We start from the raw sequence: 16,572 nt of genomic DNA, 5'->3' as shown, positions 1-16,572 counted from the left end.
ACTGTAATCAGTTTGCCCCCTGGCAGTGTCAGTCCATGTTGTATATTTGAATGTGATTTTAATGCAGAGCTTCTACATCCATGCTCCCCGTTTCCTACTATTTGCTGTTTCAAGCAACCGCCCCTCTTTATAAGCTACTCCACATCAAAAACACATCAAAAATATAAAAAATAATAATGGACAAAGGCATTCATAGAAAGCTGGCTGGAGTGCTTTTAAACTGGATCAGATGTCTTTTTTGGGTTTTCCGAGGATAAGGAAACACTCGATTTATAGGGAAGCAATAAATGAGCCAGTGTGGTGTAGTGGTTAAGAGCAGTAGACTTGTAATCTGGTGAACCGGGTTCGCTTCCCCGCTCCTCCACATGCAGCTGCTGGGTGACCTTAGGCCAGTCACACTTTTCTGAAATCTCTCAGCCCCACTCACCTCACAGAGTGTTTGTTGTGGGGGACGAAGGGAAAAGAGAATGTTAGCCGCTTTGAGACTCCTTCGGGTAGTGATAAAGCGGGATATCAAATCCAAACTCTTCTTTGTGACAGCAGTTGTTTCCTGTGAGCGTTGTATGCAGAAGGGAGAATTAAAGGATGCGCAAAGAGCAAATGCTCCACATTAAGCTGAGCGGTGGTTGGACCCAAATTCATCTGGTTTAAAAACTCTGGGGCAAGTTAGCATTTTACAGATTAGCTTTTAAAAATCTGATTAGCTTTTGAAGAGTGAGAAGACCTTCATATTTACCCTGCTTTCTCCCCCCACCCCCAGCTTGTTGAGTGATCAAAAAAACTGCTAAACACCCACACACCAGGATTATGGAAATAAGTGGGGCAAGCCCATTATCACATCATTCCCAAATTGCACAGGCACCCATAGGAATTACTCAGCAACTCCCACAGAGATGAACTAATCTCAACCCTTTCCCAAAGTTACTGCAGAGTGCTGACACAGGGTTTCTAGGGTGCTGAGGCTGGGCGCAGCAAAATGCACTTGATGGGGAACATCATGAAGCTTTAGACGGTGGGATCCACACATATACAAATGTATATGTGTCACTTCAACTCTGTGCTATAGTAACTTCTCCCCTTAACATTGCACAGGGTTAAAATGTGCTGCACTGCCCCCGGCTTGGGTGTGCCGCACTGGGGCCTCTAGGTGTCCTTTTTATTGTGCATCCAAGATTATTCATGCTCATGATGGTATATCAGGGCAGTTATACACAATGCAGCTTTCAGTACTGTCTGGGACAGTCATACTTCTTCATTTCTGGTCAGTGCATGCTCCATAGCTTGCTCCTGAAATCCTGTAACCTTCTTTACCACAAATGCTCCTTCCCAATTATTTTTTGTCCTGCTTTCATTGCACTATAGTGCACCAGACGTTGAGAATGCAGCTACACTGAGGAAACATTGCAGTGCAACAAATCAAGCACAATAATATGTGTGCATGGTCCAGTATGAGTCCACCACTAAGGCAGCATTATTACATCAATGACATGTTGCAGAAACCCTGATTGTTGAGAGTCTGCTCTAAATCAGGGATGGGGAGACTTGTCAGACCCATTTTGCTTTGTACCAGACCTTGAATATCTACTATCGAGAGACAGGTGCAAAGGCATTTAGTTGGAATTAAAGAACTGGGTGCCTCTGAGCACAATCTGAGCCAAGGAATTTGTTTTCAGTACCAGAACTGTTCACAGGCCTTTCACACAATAGTCCACCCCTGCTTAGCTTCCATCATTTCATCAGCCTCATTTAGGCAGGGAAAAGTTATATTGTCGTTGCTCGTGTTAAACAATCAGGAGTACAGTGGTACCTCGGGTTACATACGCTTCAGGTTACATACGCTTCAGGTTACAGACTCCGCTAACCCAGAAATAGTGCTTCAGGTTAAGAACTTTGCTTCAGGATGAGAACAGAAATCGTGCTACGGCAGCACGGCAGCAGCAGGAGGCCCCATTAGCTAAAGTGGTGCTTCAGGTTAACAGTTTCAGGTTAAGTACGGACCTCCTGAATGAATTAAGTACTTAACCTGAGGTACCACTGTAGTTAGAAACCCTTGCTGATCCTCTAGAGATCTGCCAGCAGCTCTTGATCTTTCTCCTGCCTATCTCATGCTCTGCAATGCTGAAGCATAGAGGATTCCAATCTTTCTGGCAACCTGAGATCTCGGGCGGCGAGGAGTGTTCCCTCTTTTGACAGACTCATTCAGAACTTGGGACGGTGCTCTTATTGTTCTTCAGCCTAGAAATTTGGCAAGACTGAATGCTTTTCATTTTCTGTCCCGTAACAAGAAACCTTGAGAATCAACAGTTGACATTCATTTGATTCAAAGCCAGATGCCAAACCTGCACAAAAAAACTCTCACGATTGTTGCTTCCCCACCCTGTTGCTAATGAAACGCCCAAAATATAACAGAATATTATAAATTGTAAATCAGGGGGTGGAGAGCCTTAGGCCCTTGAGACTTTCCCTAGGTCACAACTCCTTTCGAGTCACACCCCCTACTGGTTTCACTACATGCCTTCCTTGCATGTTTTTGCCAGGTTGGACTGTGGCCCTGAGCTTTGAGTGGATGCTTGCCTGGATGGAGGAAAAGAGAGGTGTGTGTGTGTGTAGAAACGAACCTATCATAGAAAGGTCAATTTACATTCATTGCCCCACCCACTTTTGCCTCTGGTGCTGCCCCCTACTGGCATATCGCCCTCGGAAGATTGCCCAGAAGGGAATGCAGCCCTTGGTCTGAAAAATGTTCCCCATCTCTAATGTAAGTAGTCATAGGAAAGAGAGAGGATAAGGTCCGGTTCTTCTTTTACGTACTTTCTTTGGGTACTTCATTTACTACTGTAGCTACTCAGGCAGTGACTGAATATAAGGCTTTGCCAGTAGTGGCACCCCAGCTTTGCAATGTCCTTCCCAGCTACAAATGCTCAGGACCTGTTCTCATACTTATTTGCCTTTAAATTCACAATATAGTTGTTTTTAGCTTGAGTGTTTTATTGAGAATTCTTCTTCTGTTCCAGGCCCCAGCTGTGCTACACCTTTCAAGCTGCATATTTAAAAAGTCATTGCTTCCCCCAAAGAATCCTGGGAACTGTAGTTTGTTAAAGTTGCTGAGAGTTGTTAGGAGATCCCAATTCCCCTCACAGAACTATAATTCCCAGGGTTCCCTGGGAAAAGAGATTGATTGTTAAATCACCCTAGGAATTGTAATTTTAATTGCAAAGCCATGACTCATACTGCTTCAAATGTGTACTGTAAATGGGGCCATTGCATTTCTTGTTTTGTCTGATTGTTTACTGCCTCATGGGGTATTATTATTACTGGTATTATTTATTAGGTTTCTATACCGCCCTTCACCCGGGAAGGGTGAAGGTCACAATATAAAAACACAAACTGCATACCATATTAACAAACAAAAACAATACCTCCCACAGTTTAAAAGGCCACAAATTGTTTAATTAGCCAAAGACTGGGATAGATACTGGGGTGTATGTATGGGGGGCAGCAGTAGCCACCCTGCTGGCCATTCCTATCGGTTGGAGTTATACATGCCATCGGTCACAGCCAGCATGCGCAATAGTCAGGGATGATGAGAATTGACAAGGAAGCCTGACTTCAGAACATCTAATTTACTGGGTCACAACCAACCTTCTGAGTATATCAAAACTTCAAGAAGGATGGGTGTTAGGCATGAACCTTTAGTTGGACTTACTTAGGGGTGTGTGGGGTGTTAGGGGAGGGGTTGTACCTTCTTCTGGGGTAGTCATAAGCACCTTTGGTCCCCACCCTACACTCTGCTCCCACCTGTGGCTTCTAGAAGCTGCCAGCATGTGACAGTGGCCACATCCCAGCAGACTGAGTGGATGAGACCAATGGTGGGTCCAACGGTCAAGAAGGCAGCTTATGCACGTGCTTTAGATAGAAGTGAGGGGCAGATGAGGCTCGCCAACCTGGAAAGGTAGCCCATCTAGGAGAAGGAAAACTGATCCTAAAACTCTGCTGCCTTGCAGGAAATCTTCAAGAAAATAAAAGGCTAAGGAGTTAACCCTACACAAATCCGGAGGGGAGTCCCTAAGACAGTTGGATGGTACCAGCTGGTGCCAAACGGATTGCTTTCCTTTCCTTTGGACCATATCAGTGAGGCCGAGAGTGGGGTCTTGTCATCTTGTGCACCATGGAAAGTGTCTTCGGTGCTGCTAACGCAGCAGTTTGAGTTCACTCCCGGACGGATGCCAACAGTTGGTCTTAATATAGGCATTACCCAACTCTTCCTTATGCATGCATGTCTATGTCTTTGGGTGTGTGTCTACTATGTTACGTTACTCCTTGCATTTTTGCAGTGGTGCACTTAGGTAATTTAGACTAGCCTTCTCCAACCTGGTGCCCTCCAGATGTTTTTGGACTACAACTCCCATCAGCCTCAAGCAACAAGGACTAATGGGAGTTGTGGTCCAAAACGCCTGGAGTGCACCAGGTTGGAGTCTGTTTTAGACTCTGACTTTAATGCCCACATCTCTTCCCAACTCCTGCTGCCCTTGAGATGTGTTTGGGGTCCCTCCCACTCATTCTGCCCCAAAGTCCTTCTCTAATGGCACCACTGCGCCTTTGAGCTTGTGGAGAAGAGCCAGATAAATTGCTTTAAAAAAAACCTGAGAAAGTAGGCTTTAACCTATGTGTTGGTCTCATATAATATCTTTTTTTAAAATTTCAACCAGTCCGTATCTCAGAACAGGAGGGGAAGTTTCCTTCCTGTTTCCGTGGAATTATGTTGGTGGCTTGGCAGGGTGAAAGCACAAACCTGACTCACCCTGGAGATTAATGCCTTGTCAGGCTAAGCAGGTCAGGACACATTGAATTTCTCAACCCCTGTCTGCTTGTTTCCTGTAGAAAGGAAAGGCTGAGTTGACTTGGCTCAGATGGCATTTACAAGCACTGGTCAGCAATTCAGGTTAGGAATAGAGCAACAGGTTTGCCACTTAGGTGTGCCTCCTTTTTTTCTTTCTGGGCAGGGATCCCAGGCCTTCAGCAGCTGCATGATAGGTAAGAATAAAACAGGTGTATTTCCTGCTAGGGCAAAAAGGTGGCTATCCTATCATTACATAATTTTAAAAAGAGAGGGGAGGGAGGAAGAAAGGGAGGGACAGGTGGTTCATCCCTGCCCTTTTAAATGTGCACAGTTTTGATTAAAACTTTGGGACCTGAAGGACACCAGAGAGGAACATTGCCTGCATACTACCACCCTACTCTGGCCAAAAGAGGGAACTACATGCAACAACAACAATGAGCTTAATAACAATTACTAAATATATATTTGTATCAAAGATAAAAAAACTAATCTAAACACACAAACCAAAAAGAGGGGGAAAAGGAAAAAGGAAAAGGAAAAAGAACTTCTGATTCTTCTTCTGTCAGCTGCAATATAGAAAATTATTCAATACATCCAAGGTAACAACAATTCCACTTTCTACAAACCAATATTTTCTTTAATCCTCAAACCTAGATATTATAAATTCAATTTCTTTTTCATGCAAAAAGTCTATAAGTGGTTTCCAATCTTTAGTAAATATTGATAATGATTTTTCTCTGATTAAACACATTAATTTTGCCATCTCAGCGAAGTCCAGTAATTTTAGCAATTCCGCCCTGGTAGGTAATGATGAATCTTTCCATCTTTGTGCATATAAAAGTCTCGCCACTGTGATCATGTATTGAAATAATTATCCATAGTCTTTTTCTAATTGTTATCTATTATTCCTAGCAGGAAAGGTTCTGGCTTCAATTGAATGTAAAACTTTAAAATCTTCTGCATCAATGTATGTATTTGTAGCCAATATTTCTCGGCATTTCTACAAGTCCACCAAGCATGATAAAATGTCCTCTCACATTTTTGCACACTTCCAGCAAACATTTGGGACACCTTTATAAATTTTAAATAATTTCACTGGAGTTAGATACCAGTGAGAAATCATTTTATTTTTAAAAAATCTTTAAATAAACACAGTGCAAATTTTAGCCCTGAGTCTCATGGCAGTTTAAAAGACAAATTAATTTATCACTGCATAAGCTTTTGTGAACTACAGTTACTTCAATAGATGTATGAAGGGTTATCCTGACTTGCTGGTATATACATGGTTGGGGAGTAGAGAGAATATTATATAGTGGGATTCCTTTTTTAAAAAAGTTATATTTGTTAATTGGCTTACCAATGTCAGGATGTCTATGTTATCAACCACTTTTTTGGGTGAATGGCCACTGTTAATAATGGAATTATCATAATCTGTACTTTTCTGCATTTCATTTTCTTCAGACCTGACTGTTTACAATCCTCTAACCTTCAATCTAACCAAAAGGGATGCAGGTGGAGCTGTGGGTTAAACCACAGAGCCTAGGACTTGCTGATCAGAAGGTCGGCAGTTCGAATCCCTGCGATGGGGTGAGCTCCCGTTGCTCTGTCCCTGCTCCTGCCAACCTTGCAGTTCGAAAGCACGTCAAAGTCCAAGTAGATAAATAGGTACCGCTTCGGTGGGAAGGTAAATGGCGTTTCCGTGCGCTGCTCTGGTTCGCCAGAAGCAACTTAGTCATGCTGGCCACATGACCCGGAAGCTGTCTGCGGACAAACGCCGGCTCCCTCGGTCAATAAAGCGAGATGAGCGCCGCAACCCCAGAGTCGGCCACGACTGGACCTAATGGTCAGGGGTCCCTTTACCTTTACCTTTAACCTTCAATCTGCAACTCAGGATAACACTTCACGCATCTAGTGAAGTGCCGCTGAATTTCCTGGGGCCAATATATAGTATATGGATCAGGCCGTCTGCTGTACTTACAAAAGAATACGTAATTTTGCATTAAAGTTGTATACCCTTTGTCATATGCAAATTTATGCCTTCAATGGGGGTAGAGGATCCAAAAGTAAATCACGTCACAAACAATTAGACAGACAGACAGACTGTGAATAGTTGAAGCTTTCCCCATCACTGGATTTCCACACTAGAAAAACCTACCTGTTTGATTTCTGCCTGACACACAGCACTGCTCTCCCCCAATGCCAACCATGCAAAGAACTCAAATTAAGAGCAGAAGCAAAAAAACAAAAAAAATGGGCACCTTATTTTTTTTTAAATGAATACCTGTGACTAAGGCAATGAGACACTAGAATTAAAAAAAAACCCACAAAAGAAAGCAAGCACCTCCCCACCCTTCATGCTTGATTTATTGCTGCATTCCATTCTTGCCACTTTAAAGCAAAAGACAAACACAAACCTGTTTGCCAACCTTGGTAAACAGCAACTAAACTACTCGAAGTGTGTGTAGTTTCGCATTTTAAAACCGCTTTTCTCATCATTGGTCCCTTTTCAAAATTGTTTGGTCAGGTGAGATTTATGCTGCATCACTGGCTCTGTATGAGGTCAGAATTCCCCAAATGCCAGGTTGCTATACATTGATGTGGGATATAATGAAGGTGTCCCTGTTCCAGTTGATTTTAGGAATAACACAACCAAAATGATTAACAAAGCAGGGGGGCGCTGTATTCTAGGTGGAGCATTTAAACTGATACCACTCCTTAAAATATTTGACCCCTAGTTGTCCTAGCTGGATTTCATGCTTTGAGGCTAACAAGGTTAGCAGCAGCTGCTCCCACCGCTAGGTATGGAAGAAATTGCCATGTTTTGGTTGCACCTTGCAAGTCATTGCATCTTTATTTGTGTAAGTTCTTATAATGACCAGCTTGAAGGAAGCTGGTGGGTGGGTGGGTGGGCAAGTGGCGGCCGGTTTCTCAGCCAGGCCAGTGCAGTAGTAAGCCCTGCTACTCCAGGGGTGGCGAACCTTCTTGAATCCAAAGGCTGCATTTCCTTCTGCACACTCTTCTGGGGGCCGCATGCCAGCAGTGGGCGGAGCCCTGAGGTTCAAGTAAGCAGGGCAACAAATGCAACATTTATCTTTGCATACTGTCCAACTTTTGGAGACCCCAAACCAGGACATGCCTCTTCTGGGATGTGCACCCAGGTGAGTCACATGACCCATGCCATGCTTTCTTTGGGGCAAGAGTGCAGTGCAACAGCGAGCAAGAGTGCGACACCCAAAATGGCCGCCGAGATCTCACACAAAAAAACAGGATGTCTTGGTTTTTTTGCACAAACCTATATATTCTCCAACTAGACAGGCAAGAGGCATTCTCAGAATGCAAGGACACCTTCCAACCAGGCAAAATCGTGTGCTGTGTGTAATAGGGGTAACCACCCACACACTTCCGCTGCGCTTTCTGCCTGTGTGGTGGCACCTTCGGTAAAACTACTTCTTACTGTTTGTAGCAGAGTTTTCCCCCCGGAGGCAGAGGACAAGAACAGGAGTCACACTCAAATTCTTCAGTCAAGAGCTTTTTTATTGCTTGACCGGTTGCACAAGCATTTCTGTTACAAGCTATTTACAGTCCTTCTTTATCTCTCCACCATGGTATAATCTCAGTGTGTGTGTGTGTGTGTGTGTGTGTGTGTGTGTGTGTGTGTGTGTGTGTGCTTTCCTCGTGAGGAAATTGCAGCCTGCAACTTCCTCCCTTTATTTGCACCTCCAGCTGACACCAATCAAGCCTAGAGTGCCACTCCTACACACTAAAGATAGTGGTGGCCAAACTCGGCCCTCCATAACAGTATGAATCAAAGCCAGTGAGGGGCATGGCCTGGGGAGAGTTCCCAGGGTCAGACAGAGAAGCCTGGAGGACCATATCTGCCCATCTCTGCTGCTCCATTTCTCCCTCTGGTGCAGCTGGGTGGAATGGCTGATACTAGAATCTAACAGTTGAGAGAAGGAAAGAGACGAAAGGCAGCAAAAGGTGTGACTCCCACCATCCCACCTCTCCCTTTTATCTGGTCCCACGTTGATTCTGGTTGTGCAGCTACTGCTTCTTTTCGGCAGTGGTTTGTGTTTCCAGTATTTCAGTTGCTTAATTTTTTTAAATGGCATGCACTTCTTTTTATGGCTTACATCGCTCTGGATACTTTCTTAGAAAAGTGACTCATAAATAGTTTACATAAAATAAGAATGCATATGTAAACACCCCCACCTTGATGGCAAGATGGGCAGGGTGTGTGTGCACACAGGATGACTTGCCGAGTCCTCTCCTGTGGCCTGTGGTGGAGAGGAGGGCTGCTGGTGGGAGGGCACTCAGCTGCAGCAAAATCTTCAGCAGCAGGAGGTAAGCTTCTGTTGGCAACACTGCCACTGGCAGAGCTCTGAAATGGGGGCTCTTTGAAGTGGAATGCAGGATGCTGGTGGTCTGGCATCTCTCTGCTGGATCCAAAGCCCCACAGATCCCTTGAGAGGCCTGATCATCAGGCCCCTCAGCTGTGTGAGCTTAGAGCTGGTGCAACAAAAGAGAGTTGGGGTGGGGGATACAAACTGCCTGCCCACCTCCTTCCACTCTGACCAGGATCAGTACCGAGATTTGGGGTGTGGCAATCAATCTGCTGCTTTGTTGCTCTCCACCCAGGCTTTGGATTTCTCTGTAGTTATTATTTTTTTAACTGGCATTAGTGATTTGAGAAATTGTGCCATGCCATTATGGTTCAGATCTGTTCCAAAATCCATATCGTCACCTGTACAATCGTATTTCAATCAAATGCTAGCACGTGCTATTGTGCTTGCTTATAATTAATAGGCACTGGCTGTGGTTCAATGAGTGCCTTTGATCATAAACTACTAGTTGTCTTTCAAGCCATTCAGAAGATTCCCATAGCCCCTGGATTGGTTCTAATCCACCGTTTTGCAATCACTGGGCTGGATGACCTTTAAAACAGACCATCCCAGACCAAGTATGTGATGATTCTGCGTTCTCTGGAGAATGAGTGTAGATAATTGGGGCCCTTGTAAAGGAACACAGGTTTGTCGAAATAGTCATTTAAAAAGTAGGAAGTTTTCAAGGGGGAGGAGTATAATAGAATAGAAACACGAAGGCATTTTTACATAGGCTCAGAGTGGGGAAACTTTGCCAACCCAAGGGCCACCTTCCTTTCTGAGGGCCACATGCCAGTGTAGGGTGGGGACAGGGCCAAAAGTGGGTGAGACAACAAATGTAAATTTTATCTTTGTACAGTAGGCTGGTCTCTACACACACATGCGTGCACCCCTCTTTATCACCCATCCAGTCATGCAAGAGGCATTATCAGAATTCAAGGACACATTCCAGCTGGGCAAAAATACTCAAGAAGGGTGCAAAGCCGGATTGTGAAGACTTGTGGCCTGGGGAGAGGGTGATGGCTTCAGGAGATCCCGAAGGACTAAAGAGAGAGATTGGGGGGGGGTTGACTTTGGCTACTGGGTCTGTGTTTCCCCACCCCTGCTGCAAACAGTTTAATGAGTCTCTTGCCTCCTCTTGGCCTGACCATTTCTTTTGTCCTTTCTGTGCCCTGTCTCTAGCTTTTCTGAGTCAAGAGGACTCTCCGTGGCATCTGAAAGCGAAGGACCTCAGCCTACAGGACCATTTGACACTGGAAGAGGCCTCCTTTGCACTCAGTACAGAATGGAGGAGGTCGCTGGTGGGTCTCGCTCCGCTCAGAGCAGGTCAGGGGGATCCACTGCAACTGCCTCGCTCAGAAGGAAGACAACACCTTCTGATCTACTGAAGGAAGAGACCAAACCTTCCTTTGGCAAAGTCTCAGCTGTGACACAGATGCTGGAGAGAGGAAGTACCAGAACCAGAGGCAACAGCCCCTCCAGAGTGTCCGTGTTGCTCGAGGCCTGGGAGAAAGGGCTTGTAGGCACGGGCACCATTGGACCATCTTCCTCAACAGGCATCAGGGACTCCCGTTCCCCCATACCCACCAGGCGCAGCTTTTCAGCCAAAGATGCTCCCCACCCACTTTTCTCAGAAAATACCAGGAGTTCTCTTTCTCCCACAAATGCCAGGCAGCCCATTTCTCCAGCAGGTAGCAGGCAACCCCTTTTTCCAGCTGATACCAGGCGGCCCCTTTCCCCAGCAGATAGCCAGCGGCCCCCTTTTCTAGCAGAGACCAGAAGGTCCCGATCTCCAGCACATACCAGGCTGTCTTCCTCACCAGCAGAGACCAGGAACTCCTTCTCTTCAGCAGAGACCAGGCGGTCCCGATCTCCAGCACATACAAGGAGGTCTTCTTCACCAGCAGAGACCAGGAACTCCTTCTCCTCATCAGAGACTAGGCGGTCCCAATCTCCAGCTGATATAAAGGAGTCACCATCTCTGGCAGACACCAGGAACTCCTTCTCTTCAGCAGAGACCAGGCGATCCCGATCTCCAGCACATACAAGGAGGTCTTCTTCACCAGCAGAGACCAGGAAGTCCTTCTCCTCACCAGAGACCAGGCGGTCCCAATCTCCAGCAGATGTAAAGGAGTCACCATCTCTGGCAGACAGCAGGAACTCCTTCTCTTCAGCAGAGACCAGGCGGTCCCGATCTCCAGCACATACCAGGAGGTCTTCTTCACCAGCAGAGACAAGGAACTCCTTCTCCTCACCAGAGACCTGGCGGTCCCATTCTCCAGCAGATATAAAGCAATCTCCAACAGATATCAGGAACCCCTTATCCTCAACAGAGACCAGGCGGTCACATTCTCCAGCACCTACCAGGCAGTCTCCTTCACCAGCAGAGACTAGACGGTCCCATTCTCCAGTAGATATAAGGCGGACTCCATCTCCTGCAGATACCAGACACTCCTTCTTCCCATCAGAGACCAGGCGGTCCCGTTCTCCAGCAAATAGCAGGCGGTCTCCTTCACCGGCAGATGCCTTGTTGTCTTTCTCAGAGAACAGGCGGTCCCATTCTCCAGCAGATTTAAGGTGTTCTCCTCTAGCAGATACCAGGCTTCCTTTCTCCCCATCACAGACCAGGCGGTCCCGTTCTCCAGCAGATACGAGGTTTTCTTCACCAGCAGAGACCAGGCATTCCCTTTCGCCTGCAAATAGCAGGACATCTTGCCTCATGACAGATACCCAGGGCTCAGCAAGTTCCCAGCCTTTGCCTCCTCCAGTAGAGAGCCGCTACTCATCTGCTGCGGCAGATGACCATCGCTCCTCTTCCACAGCAGATACACAGTGTTCATCTTCTTTACCAGTCGACAGATACTCATATTCTGTGGCAGATATTAGACGCTTATATTCCTCAGCCGACACCAAGTGTCCGTCTTCCCCAGCAAACACCAGGCACCCAGTTTCTTCGGCAGAAAACAAGCACCCAACTTCTCTGGCAGATGCCAGACACACGTCTTCCTCAGCAGACACCAAGCAGACATTGTGTTCAGCAGAAAACAAGCCCCCAACCTCCCCAGTAGATGGCAAACACACACCTTCCCCATCAGACGCCAAGTGCCTATCTTCCTCAGCAGAACCCAAGCACTCATTTTCTTCTGCAGAAAGCAAGCGCTCCTCTTCCCCAGCAGGTTCTAGAAGTTTCTCTCCCACATCAGATGGGAAGCCCTCCTGCTCTCCCAGCCCACGGAGAGATTTTACAGCTCACGGTCCTGTGTTTGCTCAGGTGTATACCCCAGCTTCAAAGCCAAAGAGCCTGTCAGGAACAGAGACACAAGATGCTAATAGCACCATAGTAGCTGGATCCCAGGCAGGAAACCACTGTGGTAGTGCTACTAACACCCCTCTGGCAACTATATTTCAGAGAGAGAGCCTCATATCAAGCACAGATGGCTCTCAGGGGGAACCTCTCCCTGTTATTCCTATCAGCACTGGGGCAATGGAATCCCAGAGGGAAAGCCATGTGCCAAATGGTGCTAGCTCCAGTATAATCACCAGATCCCTGACAGAAAGTGCCCAGCCCAGTGCCATAATACTTAGATCCCAAACAGAAAACTACCAGTCACAAGTTGCCAACACTACTTCTTTGGGTGGATCCCTGGGGGAAAGTTACACGCCCAGCACCACAAGCACTAAACCTCCCAGTGGGCCCTGTGTGCTAAGTCCCTTGCCTCGTGTTGTAAGCTCCAGCACTGTAGCCAAATCTCAAACCCAGTGGTATGGCCCCAATGGCAACAGCATGGTCGTCTTTAGGTCTGAACGACAAGTCATCGTACCCCAAGCTGGAACCACTACCGTCTACAGAGCAGGGCAAGAAATTATCATGTCCAGCTCTGGAACAGGGAGTGCAAGCAAAGCACTGCAAGGAAAGTCCCTCGTGCCAAGCTCTATCAGCTCCTTGCCACCAAAAGAAAACTTGCAGTCCCAGAGTGACCTCCCTAATGACAAGTCCCCACAGGGGAGCCCTTCATCCCTTCCAGATGATGTTTGCAACTGCTCCATAGCAGGATCCGAGCAAGAAAGCTGCATGACTCAATCCAGAAGTGCCGGTGTGAGTGACGCCCAAAGGCAAAGGTGTATGCTTCTGCCAAACCCTGCATTCACATCAAATAGAGATGCTACCACACTCAGGGAGGGAGTTGCTCCTTTGAGCACGTCCGAGAGAGACTGCAGCCCGCACGCCAAACCTGCATTCCAGAGGCACAGCAACTTGTTTACATCAAGCAGGTCTGAAAGGGAACAAAGCATGCCTGACCCAGATGGCCCTGTAACAAATGGGTCAGAACAGGAGCACAACCTATCAAGAGCAAAGAAGGCCAACACGTCTGCATCCCAAGGACTTTGTTGCTCATTGGATGCTGCAGAAGAAACCAACATGCTTAGATCCTCTGCTGAATCCCAGGAATCTGTGACAAGGGAACAAAAATCCACCGTCTGGAATGAGCTAAAGGAAGAACAAGGTTATCCCAGAAAAGATTCCCCTGTGTTTGCACTGGAACCAGCCATTCCCCTTACCGAAATGAACTCCTCCCATGAACCTCCAAGCCAGGAATCAGGACACAGCAGCAGGACAGCAGAAGAGGAACCTGAAGAAGCTGTGGACATGGAGCTTTTTGTAGACACCCTCCGTAATATGGAGCCCCCTGAACTCCACAAGCCCCTGAAGCTCCTCCCGAGGCCTCCACGTCCTTCCACGTTTGCAAAGCACACATCCCTTCCACCTATCGATGAGGACCACGTCGCTCCCAAGTCAAAGCTTCCTCTCCCAGCAGCAATAGGTGAGCTTTTCGCTCTTACCGAGGAGAGGAACTCAGAGGGAGAAAAAGAAGTGGAGGAGGAAGAAGATGAGATGGAGGAAATAGAGAACCCATATCTTACCAAGGATGAAAAGTCATGGGAGGACAGTCAGGCCAGAGAGTTGTACCCTTGGGAAAACAAGACGTTCAAGACCGAGGAGGAGATTGGCTCTTTCCTGGGGAAGTTGCAGGAAGGGGCTGCAGACGCCAAGGCCAAAGCCATCGCTCCTAAAGCTATCGCCAACCAGAGCAACTTAATCAGAGCAAACATTCTCAAAGGGCTTACTCTTTTGTCTGGCTTCTCAGACAAGAAACCTGTGGAAGATAAGCCTTATTCTCGCTTGGACAACAGTCTCCTCTACAGCAGGTTCATCTCCCCAGAGAAATCTCAACAAAAAGTCCTGGAAAAATGGAAAGAAGGAAGAGATTTGCCCACACTCCTGGCTCCGGCTGCCCAAAAAGTCAACAGGGAATGCCAGACGTCTCCAAATGAGCTTCTGCTGAAGGCACCTGAAAATCTGAGTTCTGAATCACCGCCATCTGCGCTGCAAGCTGAGCCTGCCTTTGGGGTGCCAGGTGCAGACAATAGCTCCCAGCAGGTTACTCTTCTGTCTATAGAAACAAACTCTCTTCCCCAGTCAAAAGCTCAGGTAAGTCAGTCTGCACTGTGCAGTGAAGGGTTCCTTCCATCCTTCTTTGGCTGGAAACAGCTGCAATAACGTCACAAAGAGATTTTGTTGTTTTAGGGCATTCAGGAAATGTGGACTATTTGGGGCCCGCGTGGGTGTGTAACAAAAGTGGGGTGCTGTAGCACAATTCATGCCAATGGGTTCTGTTCCTAGAATCTCCACCTTCGACGTGAAGTGGAACTGGTGGTACAACATCCAGTTGATGCTGAGAGGGTTGACAAAACCTGCATTCATAAGGATAGTGATTACAGGGCCAAAACCACCAAGGTCTTGACTCAATTGTACAGTTTTTAGTCAAGTCACTGGGTGTTTGCACCTGGATGAAGAGCACAAGAGCTTAAGCTTCATTATGTTGTTGTTGATCTTCCCTAATGGCTGCTACAGAGTTGGTGATGCTCATTAAAGAAATTGAAGGGAAGCAGAGGGGTCCATTTAGGACAGGGATGAAGGCTGCGTAGTTGACAGATCACAATGTTCAAGCTTTTGAGACCTGGGACCCACCTTTAATTACAACTTGCAATGTGGAGCCCATTATCATATAGGTCCAATCTTTCCCCCACCTCTCCCTCTCTCCTCTGTCGTTCTCTTTACCTTCTTTTTATAATTAATGGATTAAAATGCTTATTTTAGCAATCATTTTTAAAATGTTGGTTTAAACACTTAATCAATAAAAACAAAATATACTTATTTTACAACAAAGGGAAAGGGACTGCTGATAATCATATTATTATTCCAAAATAGTTTAAACCATTCCCAGTCTTGCTCAAACTTTGGTTGCTTCCATAGGGATGGGTAAATCTGTCGATTTCAGTTTCTCATTTTTCCTAACTTCAGTTCTGTGCATTTCCACATTGGTTTGCCAATTTAAGGAAAAGTTCTCATGAAAATTCATAAGCATTTTAGTGCAAATTTCTTCTAATGCACAGGTTTGTAAACATTTTTGCCCATTTTTCAAAGCAATGTCCCCTAATATAATGCATTTTTTATGTTTCTTTCACTAATATAATGCATTTTCTATGCTGTTGTCACTCAATATATGCATTTTTATGCACACTTTCACCCAGTATATGCATTTTTGTACACATTACTTGGCTGCAGAATTGCACTGAAAAATTTCAAAAGTGCAAATTTCAAAAGATGACTGTGTTTCATCTGTAGATTCATGACTGTAGATTTGCATTTAAATGTGGATCGAATCAGAGTTTCCCCATGTCCCTTACTTCCCAATGATCTGTTTGTTAAGCCTCCATTAAGATTTGTTTGCACAACTTTTGTGGAGAAGTTGGACACAATAAACAATTTACTGAGTGTTCATTATGATTTGCTAGTAGGAAGGTTGGGCAACGTTCTCTCAAACAATTGTTATCCCACACTTTCCGCAGCATTCAACCATCGCTTTCTTTATCTCAAAAAGTCATGTTTGTGGGGGATTTGACAAGTCGCTAGTTGATGTTGAAATGTGGAGAACTGAATTTAAGACTGGAAAAATGAAGAACTGAAATTGGCACATTCGCCCATCCCTAGTCTGACCCAAATCAACAAATCCCACTAGTGCATTGGGGGGGGGGCTTTCTTCCCCCATGCCCCCTTCCAAATCAGCTCCACAGGGTCAGGCAAACTTCCTGAACTGCACACAGGGGGAAGAGAAGGTCACTCTGTTTGGCAAACATAAATGCTTATGCTGACCAAACAATCACCTTAGTATGATGCTGAATTCCCCCCCAGAGGGGCTTTTTGTGTATATGTGTGTGTGTTTTCCACAAACAAGCAATATCTAACTTACGATCGATAAATAAATAAATAAATAAATAAATAAAATT

General features: G+C 46.0%; 1 protein-coding gene across 1 annotated transcript in view; it reads left to right on the top strand.

The window, feature by feature from the left end:
* The window catches only part of CRYBG2 (crystallin beta-gamma domain containing 2), a 61,602-nt gene that overhangs the window by 26,628 nt on the left and 18,402 nt on the right, over positions 1 to 16,572 (top strand). The window contains exon 4 of the mRNA XM_083511909.1: positions 10,405 to 14,713. Within this exon, the coding sequence (XP_083368035.1) occupies positions 10,405 to 14,713 (4,309 nt within the window). The remainder of the gene's footprint in view (positions 1 to 10,404; positions 14,714 to 16,572) is intronic.

The sequence above is a fragment of the Podarcis liolepis genome (genome assembly GCF_965112155.1).
Source record: "Podarcis liolepis genome assembly, chromosome: 7".
Classification (NCBI taxonomy): domain Eukaryota; kingdom Metazoa; phylum Chordata; class Lepidosauria; order Squamata; family Lacertidae; genus Podarcis; species Podarcis liolepis.
Note: the sequence above shows the minus strand (reverse complement) of the source record. Positions and strands in the feature narration are given on the sequence as shown.